The following is a 22,192-nucleotide window of genomic DNA, read 5'->3' as shown; positions in this document are numbered from 1 at the left end:
ATTCTGACCAGTGTGAGGTGATAACTCATTGTGGTTTTGATTTGCATTTGTCTAACCATTAGTGATATTGAGTATCTTTTCAAGTTTGTTGGCAATCTGTATGTCTTCTTTGGAGAAATGTTTACTTAGGTCTTCCGACCATTTTTGGATTGGGTTGTTTTTTTGATATTGAGCTGCATGAGCTACTTGTATATTTTGGAGATTAATACTTTGTCAGTTGCTTCGTTTGCAAATATTTTCTCCCATTCCAAGGGCTGTCTTTTCGTCGTTTATGGTTTCCTTTGCTGTGCAAAAGCTTTTAAGTTTCATTAGGTCCCATTTGTTTTTTGATTTTATTTCCATTACTCTCGGAGATGGGTCGAAAAAGATCTTGCTGTGATTTATGTCAAAGAGTGTTCTGCCTGTTTTCCTCTAAGAGGTTTACAGTGTCTAGCCTTACATTTAGGTCTTTAATCCATTTTGAGTTTATTTCTGTGTATGGTGTTAGGAAGTGTTCTAATTTCATTCTTTTACATGTAGCTATCCAGTTTTCCCAGCTCCACTTACTGAAGAGGCTGTCTTTTCTCCACTGTATATTCTTGCCTCCTTTGTCAAAGATAAGGTGACCATATGTACATAGGTTTATCTCTGGGCTTTCTATCCTGTTCCATTGATCTGTATTTGTTTTTGTGCCAGTACCATACTGTCTTGATTACTATAGCTTTGTAGTATAGTCTGAAGTCAGGGAGCCTGATTCCTCCAGCTCCATTTTTCTTTCCTAAGATTGCTTTGGTTCTCAATGAATCTTGACCACAGGGAATTGACCTGAAATCCAATACCTCACAGGTGCACATTGGGCCAATGCCTGGAAGAGCCCAGAGGGGTCTACCTGGCTTTACACATCGAGACTGGAGAACACATCTGAAATGTTAGGGAGGTGCTGAGACTGCAATTAACTTTCCCCCTCCTAACAGTCCAATAAATTAAGTTGGAGGTGAAGGGTGGGGGTGGAGGCAGGGGCTCAAAGGTTTATATCATCTTTTCTGTGACCAACTACTAGAACATCAGTCCACAATAGCTTAAGCAGAGAAGGCTCCTGACCTTGCAGTCCAAATACCTTGAGAAACTCAAACTGACCTGTGGGCTACTTCTGACAACTTAAGTGGCTTTCTTTTCTGGGATAGATGATGGATGTCTATACAGGAGGTAACTTTCCCATACGTAGAAACTGGATATCCTGGTTGCCCATCAGACACCATTTGAGTTCTTTGTAACTGGTGGATTGGGAGGTGGGATGGGGCTATTTTAGAACCTGAAGCACATGGAAAGCCCTTTTGTGAGTTACTTCTAGTACTCCAAAATCAGTTAGTTTGGGATTATCCTCAAGTACCAATAGATAAACAGCTAAAACAATTTTTAGCTCTTAGGCTCTTAGTTTAAATCAGTTTTTAAACTCATGGGAGAGCCAATTAAGACCTACCCCGAGAAAAGGATAAGCTGTGCCTATAAACATCGCAAGAGAAATCTCTGCACGCAAACGATCCTGATTTACTACATAAATTTGGTTTTATTGAGCAAGCTGGGATTTAGGACCACCAGGTTCAGCATTCATTTTCACCTTGAACCCTATTTTTTTCTATCCAATGTTTTATCCCTGGTGTAGCAGGGTCATTACAGTGTAGAGGAATGAAGAAGCACAGATATTGTGGGTCTCCCCAAAGGATGGAGACTCTTGCCTACATTCAGTGTTTTAACAAACCGTTTCCCACAATGTTTATTTTTTTTTTTATTGGCTGCACAGTGCAGCATGTGGGATTTTAGTTCCTGGACCAGGGATTGAACGCAGGCCCTCAGTGAGGGCATCAAGTCCTAACCACTGGACTGCCAGGGAATTCCCAAACAATGTGTATTTTAATCAAAACTTCCAAGCTCCTAGTTTAGCTTAATTCAGGGGGGAAAAAAAATCACATAACCTAACCAGCAAAATCCTTAGCAATCCATTCCCAAACGAATTTTTCAAATAAACATACATTTGACCCCTGAACAATACATAGGTTAGGGGTACCACCCAGTCAAAAATCCTCATATAACTTTAGAGTTACCTCTTCTTATTTGCCTGTGCTTTCACCATCTGAGGAATCAAACAACCGTGGACTGTGTAGTATGTGTTTATTGAAAACAAAACAAAACAAAACAACCCACACAGTTAAACCCATGTTGTTCAAGGTTCAACTGTATATCCCTAGCCGGTAACTTTCTAATTTCTGAATTCTGGAACAAAGGAACCATTGTCACACAGATAAAATTAGGTACAGCCTTTTCCCATACTTTGCGTGGAAACGTCCTCTCTTGGAACTTCCACAAATTTCTAGGAACGCCTCGTGTCCTGTACATTTTCACCCCATAGAGCAATGTACCATAGAAAGATGCAGGCTGGGTGAGAACTGGCTTACCAGCAGACCACAGGAGACAGGTGAATTTTACGAAGGATCTGAATACAGACCCTTTAAGCTACCTAAATCTGAATACAGACCCCTTAAGCTATCCAAGTCACGTGCTCCTAGTAAATAGTCTTCTGTCCTCCACCAGGGGTATGCACACCTCAGTCTAAATCACTTCCTGATTCAATAACACTCCTTACCCTGCTAGTTCCTCTCTGTTTCAAAGACCCCAGCTTAAGCTACTTGCCAGGTTGAATTAATCTAACGTTCACAGATGCCTTAACTCCTCTCCCCAACCTTCAGCTATGCAAATTGGGAAGGCCAAAGGCAGAAATACAAAAGGTTTAACTCATCTGGATAAGCTTTCTCACCCTATGAAAACATCATGTGGCACTCCACAACTGAATACTTCGTAAAAGTAATTAATTCTATGACATACACCCCCCCCACCTGACAATACATACTCAACATGCCATATAAAGTATAATTTCCACTTTATTGTCTTTCCAGGGAACAGTATTTCTTTAGTCTTTAAGAACTTAACTCCTTACATGGGCTTTGGTGGAGGTCGTGGGGCAGCACCCTGGAAGATAAAGAAATGAAGAATTTTAAAAAACCACGCACAGAAGAGTCCCCCCCTCAAAGAACTTGACCACTACCCTCCCATCACTAACAATGTGTTTGGACCATAAAAGTATGAATAAATGTGGAAGAAGATTACACTACTCAATCTGTAACAAATTCTTACAGCTATTCTTCAAAAGTGTCTCTAAACAAATGTTTAGGTGTGGGTCTTTACAGACTTAGTTGATCCCACCCACAGGCAGAGATCTTAATTTGATATTCCTTGGGTCCTTCCTTATCTTTTGTCCATTACCCCTCTGGCTTCCACATCTCCTTTAAGATACTCACAGCAGGTCTAAATCGGGGTGGAGGTGTTCGGTCCTTCCGGGCTTCCCGAGAACGATTCCTGACTACCTTGCTGTGAATGGCACAACTCACGCAGTAATGCAGTTTCACATACAGCTTGGGAAGCACATAGGCTAAGAAACAAAAAATTAGAGGTGTGATATTAGGTATGGTACCACATTGCACTGTTCTTTCTTGTTCATTCTATCAGTCAAAGTAAACTTACTCATGGGCTTCCTTGGTGGCGCAGTGTTTAAGAATCCGCCTGCCAATGCAGGGGACACGGGTTCGAGCCCTGGTCCAGAAGATCCTGCATGCCGCAGAGGAACTAGGCCCGTGGGCCACAACTGTTGAGCCTGCGCTCTAGAGCCTGAGCTCTGCAACAAGAGGAGCCACCGCTATGAGAGGCCCGCTCGCCGCCACTAGAAAAGGCGGCGCGCAGCAACAAAGACCCAATGCAGCCAAAAATGAATGATAAATAAATTTTTTAAAAAAGTAAACTCACATAAGTGTCTGTCAGACATATCTACAAGATTTCACCCCCAAAGCCAAGTGTTCAGTTTCTGGTATCTAAATACACATATATATATAAAACACAGTTCCACAAATGAATATTCCCTTACTGAGCGACCCTGTCACCATAGGGACTAAATCCACACCACAGATGTAATATCACCAAAAATCCAGTTCCTTCAGCAATTGCATCAGCCCTAATGCCTACTCCTGTTGCCTAAAAAATTTAATTCGTCTTAAGAAAAAGAAACAATCAAAACGACATCATATTGCTTCAAATATCAGCCTTGTCAACCAAACTGGACTGCTTTGACTCTTAAAAGTCTTCAAAAGACTCCTTTCTACAACTACTCAAATGTTTGTCAACAATTCAAGAGTTGTTACATTTACGTTTTCAGCTAGTACTCCCGAAGTTTTGATACAGGATAAACACTATAAATGCTTTTAGAATCTCATCCCCTACAGTCACAAAATAAGGCTCAAAGATTGTGCAGTACGACCAAAAGTCCCCTCTGTCCAGAGAAGACTCAAAACGGCAAACAACATAGCAAAAACATCATTCTCTTCTACCGACAACAATCCTAAAGGTGCAAGAAAATTGTTGGACACGCTCCAATGAACAGAGCCTGCGGATGGGGGGGGGGGGGGGGGGAGAGGAGGCAGGAAGTGGTTTTAGGTATTAAGATACTTGCACAGTTTGCGCGCCAGGAGCTCACTCACCATCGAAAACACTCGCTTCGGAAATGTCCCTGACGGCTGCGGCCTCTACGATGTTCCGAATGACGAACTTCTTAATGGCCTTATCCTTGGGCACGCAACGGGCACAGTTGGTACAGCGAATAGGCTGCACGTGGCCGCGGCCCTTTTTGGCACGACCATTGTTCCTTCTTTTCTTGGTCTGCGTGAAAATGAAAACCCCATTAGGAAGAAGGCGCAACTTACCCAGCCTATCTCCTTTCCAGCCACATTCCGCGCCGGCAACCCCCAGAAAAGTGCCACTCAGATATCCAGTCCCTCCACAAATCCCTCCAAGCCTGGAACAAACATACGCTCTTTCCACTCCCCCACCGTGGCCCAGGTTTTCAAACCCCCACAATCCCAAAATCTGCTCCTCTCAAGCCTCCACCCGGCCCGCACATTCACCACGAGAGAGGACTCACCATGTTGGAAGCGAGGAGGCGAAAAAAGATCCGGCTCTCGGGCCGACTCTCCTATATAGCGCGAGATCCCTACGCTCACGCCGGGAGATACCTCCTAGACGTCTACTGGAAGCACGCCAAGAACGGAAATCCACTTTACTCAAATTTTCTTTATTATTCAGTGTTTCCGCTGAAATTTAGGGCAGGAAGGTGTTTCTCGAGTTTCTTTTTCCGTGGCACACGGTGACGGTGGGACTATTTAACCAGTTGGCGGAAGAAAATTAGAGTTATACGTTTCCCAGCAACCCTTGCGACGCCCTACCCCGGAAGTAATTCTGGGCGGCTATAGTTATCCTTTTTTGCGATGCTGGGCGGGGAAGTTCCCCAGCGCAGGGCCGCAAGTCGCCTTCCCAGTTAGAGGCCGGAGGGCAAGAGATGCATGGTGGGAGTTGTAGTGCGAGGTTGGCAGGCCCCGGGCCCCAAGCACCGAGACCGAAGGCGACACTATGCCACCGGGGGACGCTCTCGGCTCGTTTCTCTGACAGTCCTGTTACTTGGTGCTAGATTGAGAAATGGAAGAAGGCGGGGGTGGCGTGCGGTGGGGGTGGAATAAAGCATTTTGTTACTTCCTCCTTTCAATATGGAGAAAACCCCACAACGAGGAGACATGGACAAGTGCGTTGGTGCTAGGGTTGTTCCTCGTTCGCTTTTTTATTCCTGGATCCCGATAGCTCAATGCTAGGCGCTGTAGTAAGCATTGTATAAATATTAACTCATTTAACCCTCAACAAGCCTTTAAGGTAGGTTCTATTATTGTCCTTACTTTACAGATTGAAAAAATGAGGTGTAGAGAGGTTAAAATTGAGGTTGTCTGAAGTCACGTCGTGCTAGTATGAGGTGTTCTGGCTCCACTATACTATGCTGTCTCTTACGTAACAAATGGATGGAGGTATATATAGCCTGGACTAGTGACTTAAGAGATTTGACTCAGACTCCTAGTAGAAATATATTTTACGTTGGTACTCAGTACATACACAAATGTACTCAGTACATACAAAACTGAAACATAAACTTCATGAAACAATGCCCTTATGACATAAGGTGCACTGTTATGTTCTATTTTCTTTTAATAAGTGTCGATCAATCCCCACCAAGGTGATTTCACCACTCATTGATGAATCTGGCCCCCTACTGAAACATACTTTGTTCTGAGTTCCATTTACCCCGGAGAGCCTTCAGAGAGTCTTTAGCCTTGAGCAGGACTGGCTATTCATGGGTAGCCAACCACCCACTTGTCTCCAAAATTGAAGAAATTTGGGTGTCAAGGTGACCTCCCAGCATTCAGACCCAAGATGGTACAGATGGAGACTGACCCTTCATTCATGAGTCATTCTAGAGTCCGAATACACCAGATTCACTCTCCCTCCCACAACCCATTATGGTTTCCGTTAATTTGTAACCCACTTTATTGGGGTTAAAATTTATTTTCTAACTTAGTTTTGGCTTCAAAACAACTATGTTCATGGTCTTGAGTTTCAATTTGCTAGTTTCAGTGGGTCATGGAAAATGACAGACTCTAGATGGAAGCATCTCCAGTTTTCACTTCAATATAGTCTCATGGAAAACACAAAGCAGACAATATCGTATAGAATGGCAATGAGGTAGAACAGAAAACGTTCAGTGAGGGGGACAGAAAATAGTTAATATTTAAGACAGAACCAAGTCAATGTTCCTATGTTGGCTTTTCTTTGGATTTTTATAGCCTGGGGGTTTCACTGGCTGGATTTCTGGGCTTTAAGGGATAAACACAGACTGGGTGAACGCACCATATCCTTGGGTTCAAATCCAGGTTCTATCACTTACGGGCTTATAAGTCTTAGACAAGTTATTTATTCTCTCTTGGGCTTTTATTCTTCACTAGTAATGGTGACCGTTCTTTCATAGGTTGTCTCTACAATTAAATGAATACTTGGTACAGTGCTTGGCATTTATGAAATGCTCAAGAAGTGGTAGACCCTATTATCGTCATTATTCATGCTATTGTATCTTGTATCTCCCTGGGAATATAGTGTGTTTTACACATAGTAGGTACTCAACAAATGTTTGATGAATCTCTGCTTTGGACAGATAGACAGGTTGGGTTTTCTCTCCTTTCCTGAAGGCACTCCTGGTGGGCAACTCTCCTCCACTTCCCATACTAGGTTGAAAATTCTTCTGTTCTTCTGTAGAAACAACTTGAGCACTCTTGTTTGGTTTCCTTTCAGTCTTATACTTGTTCACCTTCAAAATGTTTAGTAGTTGGTACAGTATGCTGCAAGGAGGTCCCCCTCCCTCCCAGCAGAAAAGCAAGGCAAAGGAAGTCTGCAAAAACAACCAGGGGTGTTAAATTACTCATGTTTATTTATAACAGACCTTCAGCCAGTACAGTACAAAACTTACAGTAGTATATCTCCGTTACACAAATATTTACTTACAATATATTACATATACAAAATGCTTTGCAATAAGTCTCAAAAGCTAGTTTAACTCCCCTTGAGAAAGGAGAAAAACTCTTTAAAAAAAAAGGGGGTGGGGGAAGGGGGAACCAGAGGAAAAGGAGGAGGTGAAGGGCTAAGGTCCAAGGAGACACCAAGCATAGGCTACAAATGAAACCCTGGGAGAGAGAGAAGAGAGGTGGTATTGCACTTGCTTCTGTGTTTTATTTTTTTTTTTCTTTTTGTTCTTCATAACTTCTGATTAAAAATATATATTATATATATATTATGTACACAAGGAAAGAAGCTGCCGGAAGTATTACAAAATCCCATCTGCAGCTTGGACACTGACACGAAAAAACAAAGGTCTGGAAAAGTGTCTATTTAGAAATTTTTTTGTGTGGTGTTGATTTTAAATATCAATATAAAAGGAAAACACCTCTTTTCTCCATGTGGGTTTCAATGTATTTTTTTTTCTTTTTCTTTACTTTTTTTTTTTTTTTATGCAAAAGGCTGCTGGGAGAGAACATGAGGATGTTTGAGGTTCCAGAGCTGGAAGGCTCTGGAAAGTAGGATTTTGTACCTAAGACCCTGGTTAAAGTGCAGTGATGGTCTGGAGAGAGACAGAGTGCCCTTCTCTCCCCTCCTTAGCACCTGGTCTTGCCCTTCCAGTCTCTGCTCTCATGGGCTCAGAGTATGGCCTCAGAGCATAGTCTTTCATGTTCCAGGAGGTTACAGGTGCCGAAACTGACTGGGGGAGGGGATAGGGCACCCTAAGGCTCTGATACCCCAGAAGGGACTAGTCCTTATGAGGTGTCACCAAATACACAGCAGCAGAAGAGGTGGTGAGGGCAGGTCTAACAGGAAGGGGCTCAATAACCAGGACAGTTGAGGGGAACCCCAGATATTAATCGCAGCTCTGCTGCCATTCTGAAACAAGAAGCCAGTTCCCTGGGGTGTTCTCAAGAAGACTCTCCCCTTCTCCAGAGACCACTCTCCTCCCAGATGACTCCCCGATCCTCTGCCCTTGGCAGCATCTGTTTATTGCTACATTGTCAAGGAGGAACAGTCAACCCACGGTGCCCCTCCTTGACAATCTGGTTCTCTTGGGGAGACCACATAGTGTGGGAGAAAAGGAGGAAGAAGAGAAGTTTTTTAGGGTCTCCCTTCCCATAATAGGGTAAGGTAGACTCTCTTAGAGCCCTTAAGAGCCCCAATCCCAGGGTCTGTTCCTTAGCCAACCTTTTACCATCCCCCTAAATTATCCCTGATAGGGAGTGAGAAAAGTAGGAGGCAAAAGAGCCAATAAGGAAAGGACATGTGGAAAGAAAGATGGAAGGGAAGAGAAAAGGGGAGGGAGGGAGGGAGAGAGAGAGAGAGAGCGAGAGAAGGACGAAGTGTTACAACTTGTGAGGTGTTGTGTTTGGTTTTTACTTTTTTTTATCTTTAAATATAGAAAAACAGGCTTTGGTTTGAATCTCAAGGAAGCAGAGAATGGGATGGCTGTGGCCTTGGGCAGGGAACTCTTGTAGAAAGAGACCTCCATTTGCAGTGGAGCTGTATCTCCTCCTGCCCCCTTCTCACTAACTAGGTTACCCAAATAGCCAGGGGTCTCTGCAGTAGCCAGGAGAGTGCCCCCTCCTGCCCTACATCTGGGAGCTGAGTGTAGAGGGGGCAGTAAAGGATGACCCCCCAGTTCCGTTGTGCCCATCCCATTCTTGCTGGGACAAGAGTGGAATGGGGAGAGGGGCACATGCCCTTGCTCATCCTGGGATAATTTTTGGTTATACAGAAAATTAGGAGAGAGAAAAGAGACAGTCTTTTCTCCCTGCCACTGATCCTAAGAACAGGGCCCAGAAGCCCGGGAATGAGAGGGTGAATCCTGCTAGGGGGAGAAGAAGAAGGCAGCGTGACGCGGGGGGCTGAGGGTACCCCCTTGTTATCAGGCAGCAACTCACCAGTTTCTCATAGGACAGGGACCACAGAAGTCCCTGAGAGCCCAGGAAGGTCACTAGAGTGAAGAAGTTTGAGAGGTGGGAGAGAAAGAGAAGAATTTTGACCCATTCCCTTCCCTGGTTCCCATTTAGGCACCTGTGGCTCCAAACGTGTCAGAGACAGAGGACTGCTGACCTAGCCTTGGCCCCTGAGAATATAAAATTGGGGCACTCCAAGGACAGAAAAACCACCACGGAGTAGACGGGCAGTTCGAGGAGAGAAGAGAGAGATATCACATCCTAGAGGCAGATCCTGAATGTGGGCTTTGGGGAACTCGTATTCCTAGGGGGATGTCAAGAGGACCCTCAGTCCCATGGTGCCTGGGGAGAATGTCTTCGGCCTCTCCTACTTCCAAATGAGGGATTTCTTCATTCGATCAGGAGTAGTGCAAGCTGCCTAAAGTGAGAGGGCACAAGAGGTATGGAGTACCAGGTTGAAGGGTCCCAGAGAGGAGATATAATGTCACAGAGCTAAGGCAGGGCCAGAGGGAGCTATCACCATCGAAACTGAAGAATCAGATGATGTAAAAGATGAGGACTTAAGTCAAGAAGCTCAGGGTCTCTTAGCACTAAGAGGAGCTTCCTACCCCTGGGGCTGTTGGAGAAAGCTGGATCAAAGAGAAAAATGAGGCCTAAAGCAGAAGGGGACTGTGGGCAGGAAGGTGGGGTGTGGTAAGTGACCGATATAAGTTAAGAAAAAAAAAAAGCAAAAGAAAACAAATTATATTAATAAATAACTCAGTGAGTATGGTGGGAGGAGAGGAGAAGAGAAGAAGGAGAAACATAAGCAAAAGACCTGTTTCATCACAATGCTTAGAGCAGTCGGGGAAGAGGAGGCGCACAGGTGAGGAGGGGTCAGGGTCAGGTGTGAAGTCAGGTAGCCAGTAGCGGGGCTACACAACCCAACTCCTTGGGATGTGATGGGGACAGGGCTAGACTCCTGTAGGTAGGGCAGTGGAGTGGTGGACCGAGGGGGGACGCTTGGTCACTAGCCCACCTTGTGCTCCCCCCGGACAATGTGGGAAGAGAATTCGTACCGGTCCTGGCTGTGGTAACCACAGATGTTGCACTCGAAAGGGTCCCTGAAGCCATGGCAGCCCATGTGGATAGTGAACATGACATGGTCCAGGAAGAGGATGCGGCAGTGCTCACATTTGAAGGCCTTCACCGGCTCACCGCTCTCGCCCACCACCCGAAGCACTTCCTTGGAGGGGCCTGGGGTGCCCCGCAGTAACCCCTCCTGTGGCTTGGGGTCCTCTTTGGCGTAGGCAGGACTGGGCCGGCCCACCACAATGGTGGGAGGAGGCTGGGGTGGGGGACCCTGAGGGAGGGATACCACTGCCCCAACCCGATCTTCGTGGTTGCTCTCTGTATCTGTGGAGTCCTGGCAGCCATTGCTGGGGGACGCCCCGGGGTCAGTCAGGGGGCCTCGGGCCCGGTAGAGGAGGGGACCTCCATCAGCCAGATCCTCGGGTCCCTCACCTGCTTCTCGGGACCCTGGAAGCTCCAGTCGACCAGGGAGGGGCTGCATCTGAGTGTAGACAGAGCTGATGACGGGCGTGAGTTCTGAGATGCAGTTGGTAGGTGGAAGGCGGAGGGGACGCAGATGTTCTGCCCCCACAAAGGCCAGAGAACCTCCAAAGCCAGGCTCCAGGCCGTGGTGTGCCACCAACTCCACATCCTTCTCATAGCCACCCGAGTTCACATCATAGGGGAGGTCCGAGAGGCTGAAGCGCATCTGCTTTTCGCCTGTGGAGAGAAGGGTCTCAGCAGGGCTGGCTTTGGATAATTCCTAAGCTCCCCCAGGATTACTTCTTCATTTTCTTTCCCCTGGGGATGGCTGTAACATTATTCACCACCCCTCATTTACTTCCCTCAAGGTCAGGTCCTCTGTGGGGCTACTCCCTGACTCTGGGCTATAAACTTAGGGAAGGACACAGTCCCAGCCCACTGGTCTTGAATACTTCCTTCGTTGCTCTCTATAAAGCTCCAGGTCCTTAGAGAGCTAATGAACAGGGCCAGGTTGGGGGACTCCATACACACCTCCTCTCTCTGACTCTAAGGGTCCTTCACTCAGCCCCCGTAGACTGAAGTCCTTACTATTTTCAAAAATTGGAAGAGCCTGAGCCCCTGACCCCCTCCTCTTACAACCAACCACCTGGAGAGACCTCAACTCTGACCCTTCTTACACCGTCACAATGCGCTCCCTCTTCACTCCCCTCCTGTTCTGGGGATAGATTCTGAGCACCAAAGACCACCAGACCGCTTTCTTTCCCCCAAGCAAATCTCCAGACCCAGTTGATCTAAGGGCTACCAGTGCTCAGATTTAGATGAGCTGTGGCTTAAAGCTGATGTCTCCTCTCCAACTGGGCTCTTACCTACAAACTTCTGGGGAGTGGAACGCTTGCGTTTGGTGAGGCTGTTGGCCAGACGATCAATGAAAGTTGGCCTCTCAGAGGATGAGTGCAGCATGGAGTCTGGCACCATCTCCAGGTCCCGTATCTCATCACCTAGTGGGAGGGAGGTGGGAACAGGTAGGAGCAGCTGAGTAGGGGTGGCAGGGGCCCAGCTGCCTTTGCCTGGAGAAAACCAGCAGGTCAGTAGCTAAGTAAGGTCAAATCCCATGCCTGGGAAATGGGGCTCTGCTTACTTCACCCCATCTAGACCTCACCACAGCACATTTCTGATAATTTGGGGACAATACACGTGGCCCTTGATTGTATACTTCCTTGTACTCTCTCTCTCTCCCATTAGACTGAGGACATAGATCAAATCCTCCCCCTCCTCTGGATCTCCCTGCAGTACCCACCACAGGGCTCTGCACCAACTGGGGTGCTCGGCACATTTACTGGGGTAACTGTCCCTGTTCCATAGACCCCATCCCTTTGTGGGGGTAGGTGCTGGGATTACCCTTGTCCTGCACTCCCTCCGGCCTTGTCCTCAACTCCCCGATGGTCCTACCTGCAGGCTCACCTGACTGGCCAGCCAGAGCTTGGGCTTCAGTGCTGAGACTCTGTAGGTAGTTGTGGCACCGCTCCTTGTGCTCCTCCAGGGTGCTCTGCTGTTTGTAGCTCCGGCCGCAGTAGTTACACTTGTAGGGCTTGCCCACCGTGGGAGAGGAGACTGTGTAGGAGAGAGAAGAGGAAGCACTGGAGTTACTTCTCCCTGTGCCCTGGCTCTGCAAAACCGCCCAGGAGCAAACGTGCACGGGCGTTGCTCAGTCGAGTTCTTCTGCTTGTCTTCCTTTCCCCAACTTCAGCTGCAAACACGGACAGACGACCAAACCTTGGAGAGGAGGGACAACGGGCAGCTATGGGAGAAGAGAGGGGACCCAGGGCACATAGCTTTGGACAGTTGGTGGGCCTCAAGATGGCCAAATTGTTGTTCAAAGGAAGGGAGGACCCAGGGACTTTGTAGGGGGTCATCCCTGGCAGGCAGGCTGGCCCCACCCCAAGATCTCAGAGTCTGGGGCCCAGACTGTGGTTTAACCTTTCCATGTGGCAGGCGGGTATAAGTGCTGTTTATCAGACAAGGGGATTTTTTGCTTACGAACTATCTGTTTCAGTTTGGGGGAAATTGGTGGGCTGGAGTGACAGAAACAAGAGCCCTTAGATCTGCCAATGTGGGGAGGGGCAGTTTTCACTGACCTTTACTTGTACTCTTACCTCCATCCCTCTGGTTTTACTACTCATTTTTCTTTCTCTCTACACTGAGATACCAAAAGAGCCCTAGAAAAACCATCACTGATAGAGAAATTCTGAGAAGAGAAAAAAAAAAAAAAGAACAGAACAAGAGGAAAGTAAAGGTGAAGAATAAAAGGAAGAGAACACCAACTTTGGGGGTCTTTTTTTAAAAAACAAAGAACAGGTTATGAAGATTTTGTTTCCACTGAAGAGAAAAAGGTTGGAAAAACTGAGATCAACAGTTCCTTTAAAAACAACTTGAGGGCTTCCCTGGTGGCGCAGTGGTTGAGAGTCCGCCTGCCGATGCAGGGGACGCGGGTTCGTGCCCCGGTCCGGGAAGATCCCACATGCCGCGGAGCGGCTGGGCCCGTGAGCCATGGCCGCTAAGCCTGCGCGTCCGGAGCCTGTGCTCCGCAGTGGGAGAGGCCACAGCGGTGAGAGGCCCGCGTACCACAAGAAAAACACACAGAAAACTTGAGAGATGATATTTGTGAAAGTATCATTCTACTATTGAGCAGGGGCTCGGGAGAAGGCATCTCCAGGAGGCTGGTATTACTATCCACCCCCCAACGCCTAAACTGGGCCTAGTCTCAATCAATCTACTGCCGTTTTGCTCTGGCACTGTAAATCCGAGTGGTTGGGGGATGAGATGAATGCCGTGGTCCTCATCCACCCAAGACTCTTGGGGAAATGATCTAACATCTAGGGGAGAAACTCCTTTTTTCCTATAGTGTGGGCTGTGATAGAAAACATCTCACAGAGATGGGATCCAACAGTATTTGTGTCTGCTTCCGTCCCTAATAATCTCCTACAGAGCAGCGTCCAATATCCACCCAGCTGGCCCTGCTGTTTTGGTAGGAATTCTAGGGGGCCAAGCCATCCTTGTCCCAAACCAGCAGGGGGAGCCACCCCTTTTCCTCAGAAAAGGAGCACAACTCCCTGGCACCTGCCATTAACGGGATTCCAGCGAGGCTGCAGAAGAGCTCTGTGATAATAACATCTACCTTGGAATTGTTACGAGGATCACATGAGTGAGGAGACACACGTGAAATGCTTTGGAGATTATAAAGCATGAATCAATAATGATCCTTCTCCCTGGTTCTCCACATACATAGAGATAAAGAGGTCCCAGCTCCAAAGTGAGAGAATCTAGAACAAGGTAGGTGGCTGGGAGAAGTAGAGGGTGGTGAGGTGATTGCTCTGTCCCTTTAAATCCTGGCCTAGGAGAGTTTAAGAAAAGAGAAAAACAGCAAGGAAGGTTTCCAAGGACAGACCCTACTAATTATTTCCCCTCTGCCCTTCTTCCTTCCTTTTCCCAATCTTGAGCTCCCTCCTTCCTGCCAGCTCAGCTCCTGGCCTCTTCCCAAGTCCAAGCCAAAGCTTAAAAGTTAGCAAAATGCTTCAAAAGTGCTATCTGTCCAGCTGATTCAGAAAGACGTCGACTCAACCCGCCTTAGCTGGGGCTAGGAAACCTGGTTAGTCCAGTTCCCTGGCACTGTTCCAAACACTGACCTCCAGGCACCCTCTGGATTTGCTGTTGCCTCTGGGAAGGTGACAACCTCTTGGGATGGGAAACAGAAATGGGATACTCTTTTCCTAGGCTTCCTTTCTTCCAGTTTGGGAGGCCCATGAAAATTTTCAGGAACCAGCAGGAAGTCAAGGGGCGGACAGACAGAGGGGGGAGATGCAGATGGTGACAGGTGTGGGGCCTGGGGCACACGGGAGTAGAAGGAGGGGTTTCCCTGGTGCTCAGCAGTAGGGGGTGATGGGGCCCAGAGGGTTCTGGCATCAGCGTGAACTTTAAAAACCAAGTCGGGGGACTTCCCTGGTGGTCCAGCGGTTAAGACTCTGCGCTCACAACACAGGGGGCCTGGGTTCAATCCCTGGTCGGGGAACTTGATCCCGCATGCCACAACTAAGAGTCTGCATGCCACAACTAAAGATCCTGCATGCGGCAATGAAGATCTCGAGTGCTGCAACTAAGACCTGGTACAGCCAAATAAATAAATAAATAAATAAATAAATAAATAAATAAAAACCAAGTCAGGGAGGGTGACTGTTGAGAGCCAACAACGTCACCCAGGCTCCTTCTTGCTCCCTATTACAGAGAATGGCAGATGTAAAATACCCCATCAAAAAGCCCCAAATCCCCCATGGGGCCTGCTGCCCTGCTCTGTGAGTGCTCTGCCCTCCTCAGTGGCAGACACTGTAACTCCCCCAATACAAGAAAAGTGGCTGAGCTCTATTTGCTGGGTGTCCCGGTCAGGCCACCTACCCGAGTGTGTGCGGAGGTGGCCAGTGAGTGCATCACGCCGGCGGCAGGCGTAGTTGCAGAAGGGACACTTGAAGGGCTTCTCCCCAGAGTGCAGCTTGATGTGGCGCAGCAGGTTGCCCTTCTGGGTGAAGGAGGCACCGCACTGGTTGCAGTGGAAGGGCCTTTCCCCTGCGAGTGGAAGACAGAGCCCAGACGACCGGGCGTGAGGAACTGTGAAGGTTAAACCTAGTCCCTCACCCTCTGCTTCACCCCGCCCGGGGGAAGGAAGGTGCTCAGAACACATTTCTGAGAGGCAGGGCTGTGCCACACACACAAATCCTGCTTTATAAGGACCCCTTGGGAACAGTCTCACCCTGAGATGTGGACGAGAGGTGTGTGGCAGGGGGAAGGGCACCAGCCCTGGAACTCTGGGCCAAAGACTGTTGTTAAGAACTGAGCCCCGCAGGTCCCACTCTGCCCCAGAAGTCTGAAGCCCAAAGCCCAAGAAAGCTGGGAAGAGGCTTCTGTGTTCCTTTTTTTAAAAAAATCATGAGACAGGGGCTTCCCTGGTGGCGCAGTGGTTGAGAGTCCGCCGGCCGATGCAGGGGACACGGATTCGTGCCCCGGTCCAGGAAGATCCCACATGCCGCGGAGCGGCTGGGCCCGTGAGCCATGGCCGCTGAGCCTGTGCGTCCGGAGCCTGTGCTCCGCAACGGGAGAGGCCACAACAGTGAGAGGCCCGCGTACCGCAAAAAAAAAAAAATCATGAGACAGGGACTTCCCCGGTGGTCCAGTTGTTAAGACTCAGCGCTTCAACTGCAGGGAGCAAAGGTTCGATCCCTGGTCGGGGAACTAAGATCCCACATGCCTCGCAGCACGGCAAAAAAAAAAAAAAAAGTCATGAGACAGAAGGGCCCAAACAATACCCTGTTGGACTACAGGACCCTTCTTGAGGCTACCACACCTTCCCCTCCGTCACCTCCTGAGACAAATACCAGCTTTTCTTTGTAACAACAGCTGAGGAAAGTGCCAGGAAGTACAGGTGTTGAGGGAGTCCAAATTTCATCACCAGACCTTTTTTCATCAGCTAGAAATGGTGCTGGGAGAGACCCTTCCCTTCCTGAGGCTACCCCACTGCGGCATGGCCTCGCAGCACAGCCTCTGCCTCGGAGCACCTGCTGTACTCACCCGTGTGGCTACGCTTGTGCACCATGAGCACGTTGGGTCCGATGCAGACCATGCCACAGACGTCACATTTGAGCTTGCCATTGGGCAGCCGGATGCCACCGGGGGAGTGAGGCTCTGGCCCGCTTCCATCACAGTAGCCCAGGGGCTCCGACAACGAGTCTTCCACGATCACACTGTCGTCCTTTTCCAGGAGCCGCTCATCTGGCCCGAGCAGTCTGCTCGACTCCTCATCGCTGTACATCTCCACCTTAATGGAGTTGGCTGGAGGGTGGGAGGGTGTTTAGGATAGAGACAGGCAAAGGGGGGAACCTGCTCGTGGGCCAGAAAGGCCCTCCTAAAGTCGGAAAGGCTGTGTCCAAGCCCTGAGACATTGAGGCTTTAAAAAAAACCAATCCAGAACTTCCCTGGTGGCACAGTGGTTAAGAATCCGCCTGCCAGTGCAGGGGACACAGATTCGAGCCCTAGTCTGGGAAGATCCCACGTGCCGCGGAGCAACTAAGCCTGTGCGCCACAACTACTGAGCCTGCGCTCTGGAGGCTGTGAGCCACAACCACTGAAGCCCTTGCGCCTAGAGCCCGTGCTCCGCAACAAGAGAAGCCACCGCAGTGAGAAGCCTGCACACCGCAGTGAAGAGTGGCCCCTGCTTACCACAACTAGAGAAAGCCCGCATGCAGCAACAAAGACCTAACGCAGCCAAAAATAAATAAATAAATTTTTAAAAAAAGAAAGAAAGAAGCCAATCCCCTAAGTATCCTGGGTGGTGATATGGGGTCCTGCTGGGACCTGAAACAACCTTTCCTCCTATTCCAGCCACCAGGAAAATAGGTTTCAAGAGAAAAAAAGTTGGGGTACATGGGGTGTCTTCAGTTACTGGGGAGAGGAGGAGGCTAAGGGGAGCTTTCTTCTCTACTCTCTTGTCATTAGGAAAGATGTCTGGCTTGGCCCTGGGCAGGAAGCCAGCAAGTAACAGTGGCGGGAAAATGGTCCTAGGAAGACCAAGACGGTGGGCTGAAGAAAGAGCAAAGCTGGAAGACAGAAATGGTTCACACTATCCTCCCACCCCATAGGACCAAACACCTCTACTCCCCTCCGTAAAAATCTGGAGAGGGGGATGGAGAAGGGAGGAGCCATTGAGGAGAGAGCTTTGGCTCTAGCTCTGACCTACATTCCTGGCTATTCCAACCATTTAGAGAATGTCACAGATCCAGGGCCAGCTGAGGAGGGGCAGTCATGGGGACCCTGTCTGGCAGGAGACTGGGGGGTGGTGATGGGGGGATCCTTCTCATCTCTATTTCCTAACTCCAGCTCACGACCATTTCTATCTACTCATTTCTCCAGCTCCAGAATTCCTCTTTGGAGCCTTTACCTTAATCCCACCCGTGCCTCTTTTAATTCCACCCTAGTCACTAGGCAGTGACCATTCACTCTCCTCTCAGAAGTCAGGGAAACCCCGGACTGAGCTCCTGAGTCCTGTTAGAGACTCTGAGCCGGAAACCAGAGGAGGGCAGCGATGGGGAAGTGGCTGCCATGGAAGGCGAACTGAGGGCACGTAACGCCAGGGAGGGCAGGAGGCTGCACTTACCACTGAGTGAGCGGCTGGGAGAAGAGTGCTGGCTGTTGGGGCTGCTCACTGAGGGCCCCACTGGGGCCCCGAGGAATTCCTTCTCCAGAGATGAGTCCCCGCTACCTTGGAGGAGAGAACAAGAGGGGAGGTGAAGTTGCAGCGCGAGCCATTTACTGTCCATTGCCTAATCTCTTCAAAGTTAAGTTTCACAAACATTTATCTCGTAGCCATGTACAAGTCAGTGTTGTATGCCTGGCACCATACCTTGTGCCCTCGCCAGCCTGGGTGCCCGGTGCTGACTTCCACGAGCTCAGTGGCTGCGCCTTGCCCACCCTACCTTCATCTAGGCCTGAGGGGAAGAGCATCATTGCCTGACGTCCACAGGAAGCAGGGCTGGGGCTGGGCGGGCCGGGATGGAGAGGAAAATGGGGCCTCAGGAGGGAGGTGGTTCAGGACAGACGTTCTTCCCTACTGTTCCTCTCCGGAGCCCCTGACACCAGGTTCGGGATCTGCAGGAAGGGCAGCTGAAATTGTCCCTGAATCTAATCATAATGATAGTAATCATAATAATAGTAGCTAACATTTTAATTCAAATTTTTTTCTTTTATTTTATGGCCACACCGCATGGCATGTGGGATCTTGATTCCCTGACCAGGGAGTGAACCCACGCCCCCTGCATTGGAAGCGCGGAGTCTTAACCACAGAACCACCAGGGAATTCACAATAGCAGTTAACATTGAGTACTTACTACATGCTAGAAATTGTTCTATGCACTTTAAATGAATCATCTCATTTAATCTTCACAGCAACTCTGTGAAGTAGGTGCCAATATTTTCTTAATTTTACAGATGAGGAGACTGAAGCACAAAGAAGGCTATGTTACTTGTCTAAGGTCAAGTAGTGGTGGAACCCCAATCTGATCACAAACAGTAAGTACCCATGCCTTAACCAACACCTGTATAGCTAATTGGGAGTCACCGTTTCAGTAGGGAAGAGCTGGGCCCATTCGACTTTCTAAAATCAGCAAAAATGTGGCTACTCTAGAAAGCCTCCATCTGATATGATTCCAATCACATATTTACTACTTGATGGTCCCTTGACAGTGAAACAATCAGTTTATTCTCAATATATTCATTTTAACTTGTTCACAAATTGCTTTGTAAAAATGCTTTTTAAGAGTGTCATATATGTTTTTAAAAATCAGATAACACACCTGAAGATACGAATCATATCTTTAAAAAAAATCCCTCCTCCCCACAGTCTTCTGCACAAATATACAGGTGAAATAAAACACATGTAGCATGTAGATAAACACACACAGACACGGACACATGCCATATATGTAGATACACATAAAGAGAACATACCTATTGGGAGAAACATAGTCATAGCCTTCAACATTATCTGCTAACATGAACATGCATAGATGTGTGCACACAGGCCTAAATATGGAAGACAGACAGAGAGAGAGAGAGAGAGAGACAAACCCTAAAATTCATCCCTAAAGTCCACCTATTAGTATTTTACCCAATTTCCCAGCTATGCACATACTTACTTTCACAAAATAAAGATTCCATTATAAAATGGTTGGAGTCTTGGGCCTGAGGCAAGAAATCCGGAACACACCCTCCTGAGGGATCCCTCTCCAGCTTTGGTCAGTGGGAAGAAAACAACCACTCAGGACTTTGGGACCATTTCCCATTCATATCCTCTACTAAAAGTCCCATTTCCCCCATTCTATCCCATCAAAGCCTGAGGAAATTTGTTCACTACCTATCGAAGAAGCCTTATGGCTTGAAACTGAGGTTCCCCAGCTGGGGCTCTTCGGATGAGCCATGGTTATCTAAAAAAAGTTGCCCCATATCAGGACCACACACATATCGTGAAGTGAGCATCTCAGAGTTGTGGGTTGAGACTTGTAGACTCAGACCCAGGTTTAAAATATGTCCTTTCAACTAAGAGTAGTGTTTGCTAAGGTTAGAAGGGCTGAAAGGTTATCTTCTCATTCCTTTTCAAATGTTAGTGCTGACTTGTCCTAAATCACTGGATGTTAGTAATGGGGGAAGAACAGGGCTCTGGGCCCTGGCGCTGAGTCCTTGACCCTAAAAGGATGAGTGAGCTTGCTGGAAATCCATTGCTGGTCCCAGCCTACCAGGCTGAGGCTGCCTCTTGGGGCCTGGGGCTTGATATATGGGGAAAATATCCTTAAAGGGAGATCTAGGGACACTAAGGGAAAAACACCCTTTGTGGCTCTCCCTCTTAAGGCCTGGGAACAGGAGGAAGAGCAGTTACCTCCAGAGTCACACCAGTAGTTCAATGGGCTCTTTGATGCCGTTGCCTTCCCTAGGATAAAGGTAAGAGGCAAAACAAGCTCAAGTCTACTTTTATGGGGCTAATACATAAAATAAATCCATTTCAGGGGTCAGAAAGCCTTTTGGGGCTCCAGGGATTTTGAGTTTTAGCTGGAAGGTGAAGAGAACTAGAGTCAGATTTAGGAAGTTCAGCAGTTCCTCTCTCAGCCCCAGAAACCCCAGTGAGGGAATTTCAAATGCCTGGGACTCCCAAGAAATCCCAGACTGTCAAAGCCAAGAATTAGGGCTGCTCTCAGGTCTCAGAGAAATTTTCTTGGTCAAAGTCATCACAGATTGGCTGAACCCCCAGAGGGCAAAGCCAAATCATGAAGTTCACATCAGAGGAACCAGGAGGTGGGCAAAGGGCATAAAAGCAGGAGGAAGAGAAAGGAACCAGAGCAACATCCCACCAGCTAAATGTGTTTCCCATGTTGAGGGGGTGCAGCCCTCCGCTCCTGCTGCCCTTCCTCCATCCCTTCAAAGAGTGGCCACCTAGGGAAGAGCCGTGAGGTCCGAGAGCCTCCACACTTCTCTGCAAGGGACCTCATCCTAACCGCCTTCCTCTTCTTGACCATGGGTTCCAGGGGGCAGGATGCTAGACTGCTAGCAGGGAAGAGTGGGGTCAGGAGCAAAGAAAGACGCCCATCCCCAGCTCTATTGTGGAGAGGAGGCTGAAGCCCCTCGGATCTCAGTTCCAGGTTGAGGCATCTGCTGCGAGGGCTTCTCTTTACCTCGATTCTTTCTATTGCCCATTCCCACCCCAGCCCGTCTCGGCATTGGCATTTCACCCCAGGCAGCTCTACATCTGTCCCCAAGGCCTAATCAAGATGTCACCACAAGCTCCCACTGTCCAAGTCGCAGCCTTCGCTTAGCAACACCAAACACCATTTCCCATCCTCCGCAAGTGTAAGGAGGAACGCCCCCTCCCCTGCTACACACACAGCCCCCGTCCTCTCCCTCTCCTCAGGCTTGGGAGCTGTTACTGAATTGGCTCCCTAGCCCCAGTGCCCCCCTTCCCCCCTCCACTAGCCACCTTCTGCCTGAACTTACATTATCCTTCCCTTGCCGGTGAGACCCTGGGGTGCGAACGCGGCCGCCGCCTTGGAAACGGCGAGGGAGTGCGGGTGGTGTGTGCATGTCTGCGTCTCGGTGGCAGGCAGGGGTGAGCCCAGCCACTCACCTTCCAGGAAGCGTGGATTCCTGGAAGTGAGGGGAACCGCCGTCATTTCGCAGGCAGCGGCAGCGGCACGGTGAGCAGGGGCCCACGGCTGCAGCCAGCAAGAGCTCAGCCCAGGGTGTGTGTGTGAGCGTGTGTCTGTGTGTGTGTGTGTGTGTGTGTGTGAGAGAGAGAGAGAGAGAGAGAGAGAGAGAGAGAGAGAGAGAGGGAGAGAGAGGGAGAGAGAGGGAGAGAGAGGGAGAGAGAGGGAGAGAGGGAGAGAGAGGGAGAGAGAAGCAGCACAGCTTGGATGTGCCTGGGGAGGGGGCTGGAGAGAATGTGTATGTGGTGACGGGGGCTAGGCTACAGCATCCCTTTCTCAAGCCAGTGAAGGGCTGGGGTTGGGGAGTCCACAGGGAGGGAGGCAGATGCCGTTGCCCTCGTGCCCAGCAGACAAAGAGGAACTGCACAACAAATGCCTGAGAGAGACAAGAGTGTGTGCGAGAGAGAGAGATGGATGGGCCCACAGGGTTGGGGGAGAAAGGGG

General features: G+C 48.8%; 2 protein-coding genes across 4 annotated transcripts; both read right to left on the bottom strand.

Moving 5' to 3' along the window:
* Window positions 1–2,894: 2,894 nt before the first annotated feature.
* RPS26 (ribosomal protein S26) lies at window positions 2,895–5,080 on the bottom strand. Its single transcript, XM_029206758.1, has 4 exons — window positions 5,003–5,080; window positions 4,563–4,740; window positions 3,333–3,463; window positions 2,895–3,003 (listed from the first exon to the last, which is right to left on the bottom strand). The coding sequence occupies exons 1-4, from the start codon at window positions 5,003–5,005 to the stop codon at window positions 2,968–2,970; spliced, it is 348 nt and encodes a 115-aa protein (XP_029062591.1). The 5' UTR covers window positions 5,006–5,080; the 3' UTR covers window positions 2,895–2,967.
* Window positions 5,081–7,682: 2,602 nt separating this feature from the next.
* On the bottom strand, window positions 7,683–21,626 carry IKZF4 (IKAROS family zinc finger 4). Of its 3 annotated transcripts, XM_029206585.1 has the most exons (8): window positions 21,540–21,626; window positions 19,694–19,787; window positions 18,157–18,261; window positions 16,575–16,835; window positions 15,408–15,575; window positions 12,423–12,572; window positions 11,828–11,959; window positions 7,683–11,198 (listed from the first exon to the last, which is right to left on the bottom strand). In XM_029206585.1, the coding sequence occupies exons 1-8, from the start codon at window positions 21,624–21,626 to the stop codon at window positions 10,438–10,440; spliced, it is 1,758 nt and encodes a 585-aa protein (XP_029062418.1). In that variant the 3' UTR covers window positions 7,683–10,437. The 3 variants fall into 3 exon arrangements, with proteins under 3 accessions (XP_029062418.1, XP_029062415.1, XP_029062416.1); XM_029206582.1 differs by lacking the exons at window positions 19,694–19,787; window positions 21,540–21,626 and having other exon boundaries at window positions 12,411–12,572; window positions 18,157–19,012; XM_029206583.1 differs by lacking the exons at window positions 19,694–19,787; window positions 21,540–21,626 and having other exon boundaries at window positions 18,157–19,012.
* Window positions 21,627–22,192: the final 566 nt, after the last annotated feature.

Source organism: Monodon monoceros, unplaced genomic scaffold (genome assembly GCF_005190385.1).
Source record: "Monodon monoceros isolate NGI ecotype Baffin Bay Population unplaced genomic scaffold, NGI_Narwhal_1 Super_Scaffold_6, whole genome shotgun sequence".
NCBI classification, from domain to species: Eukaryota; Metazoa; Chordata; class Mammalia; order Artiodactyla; family Monodontidae; genus Monodon; species Monodon monoceros.
This window is presented reverse-complemented; position numbering and strand designations above follow the sequence as displayed.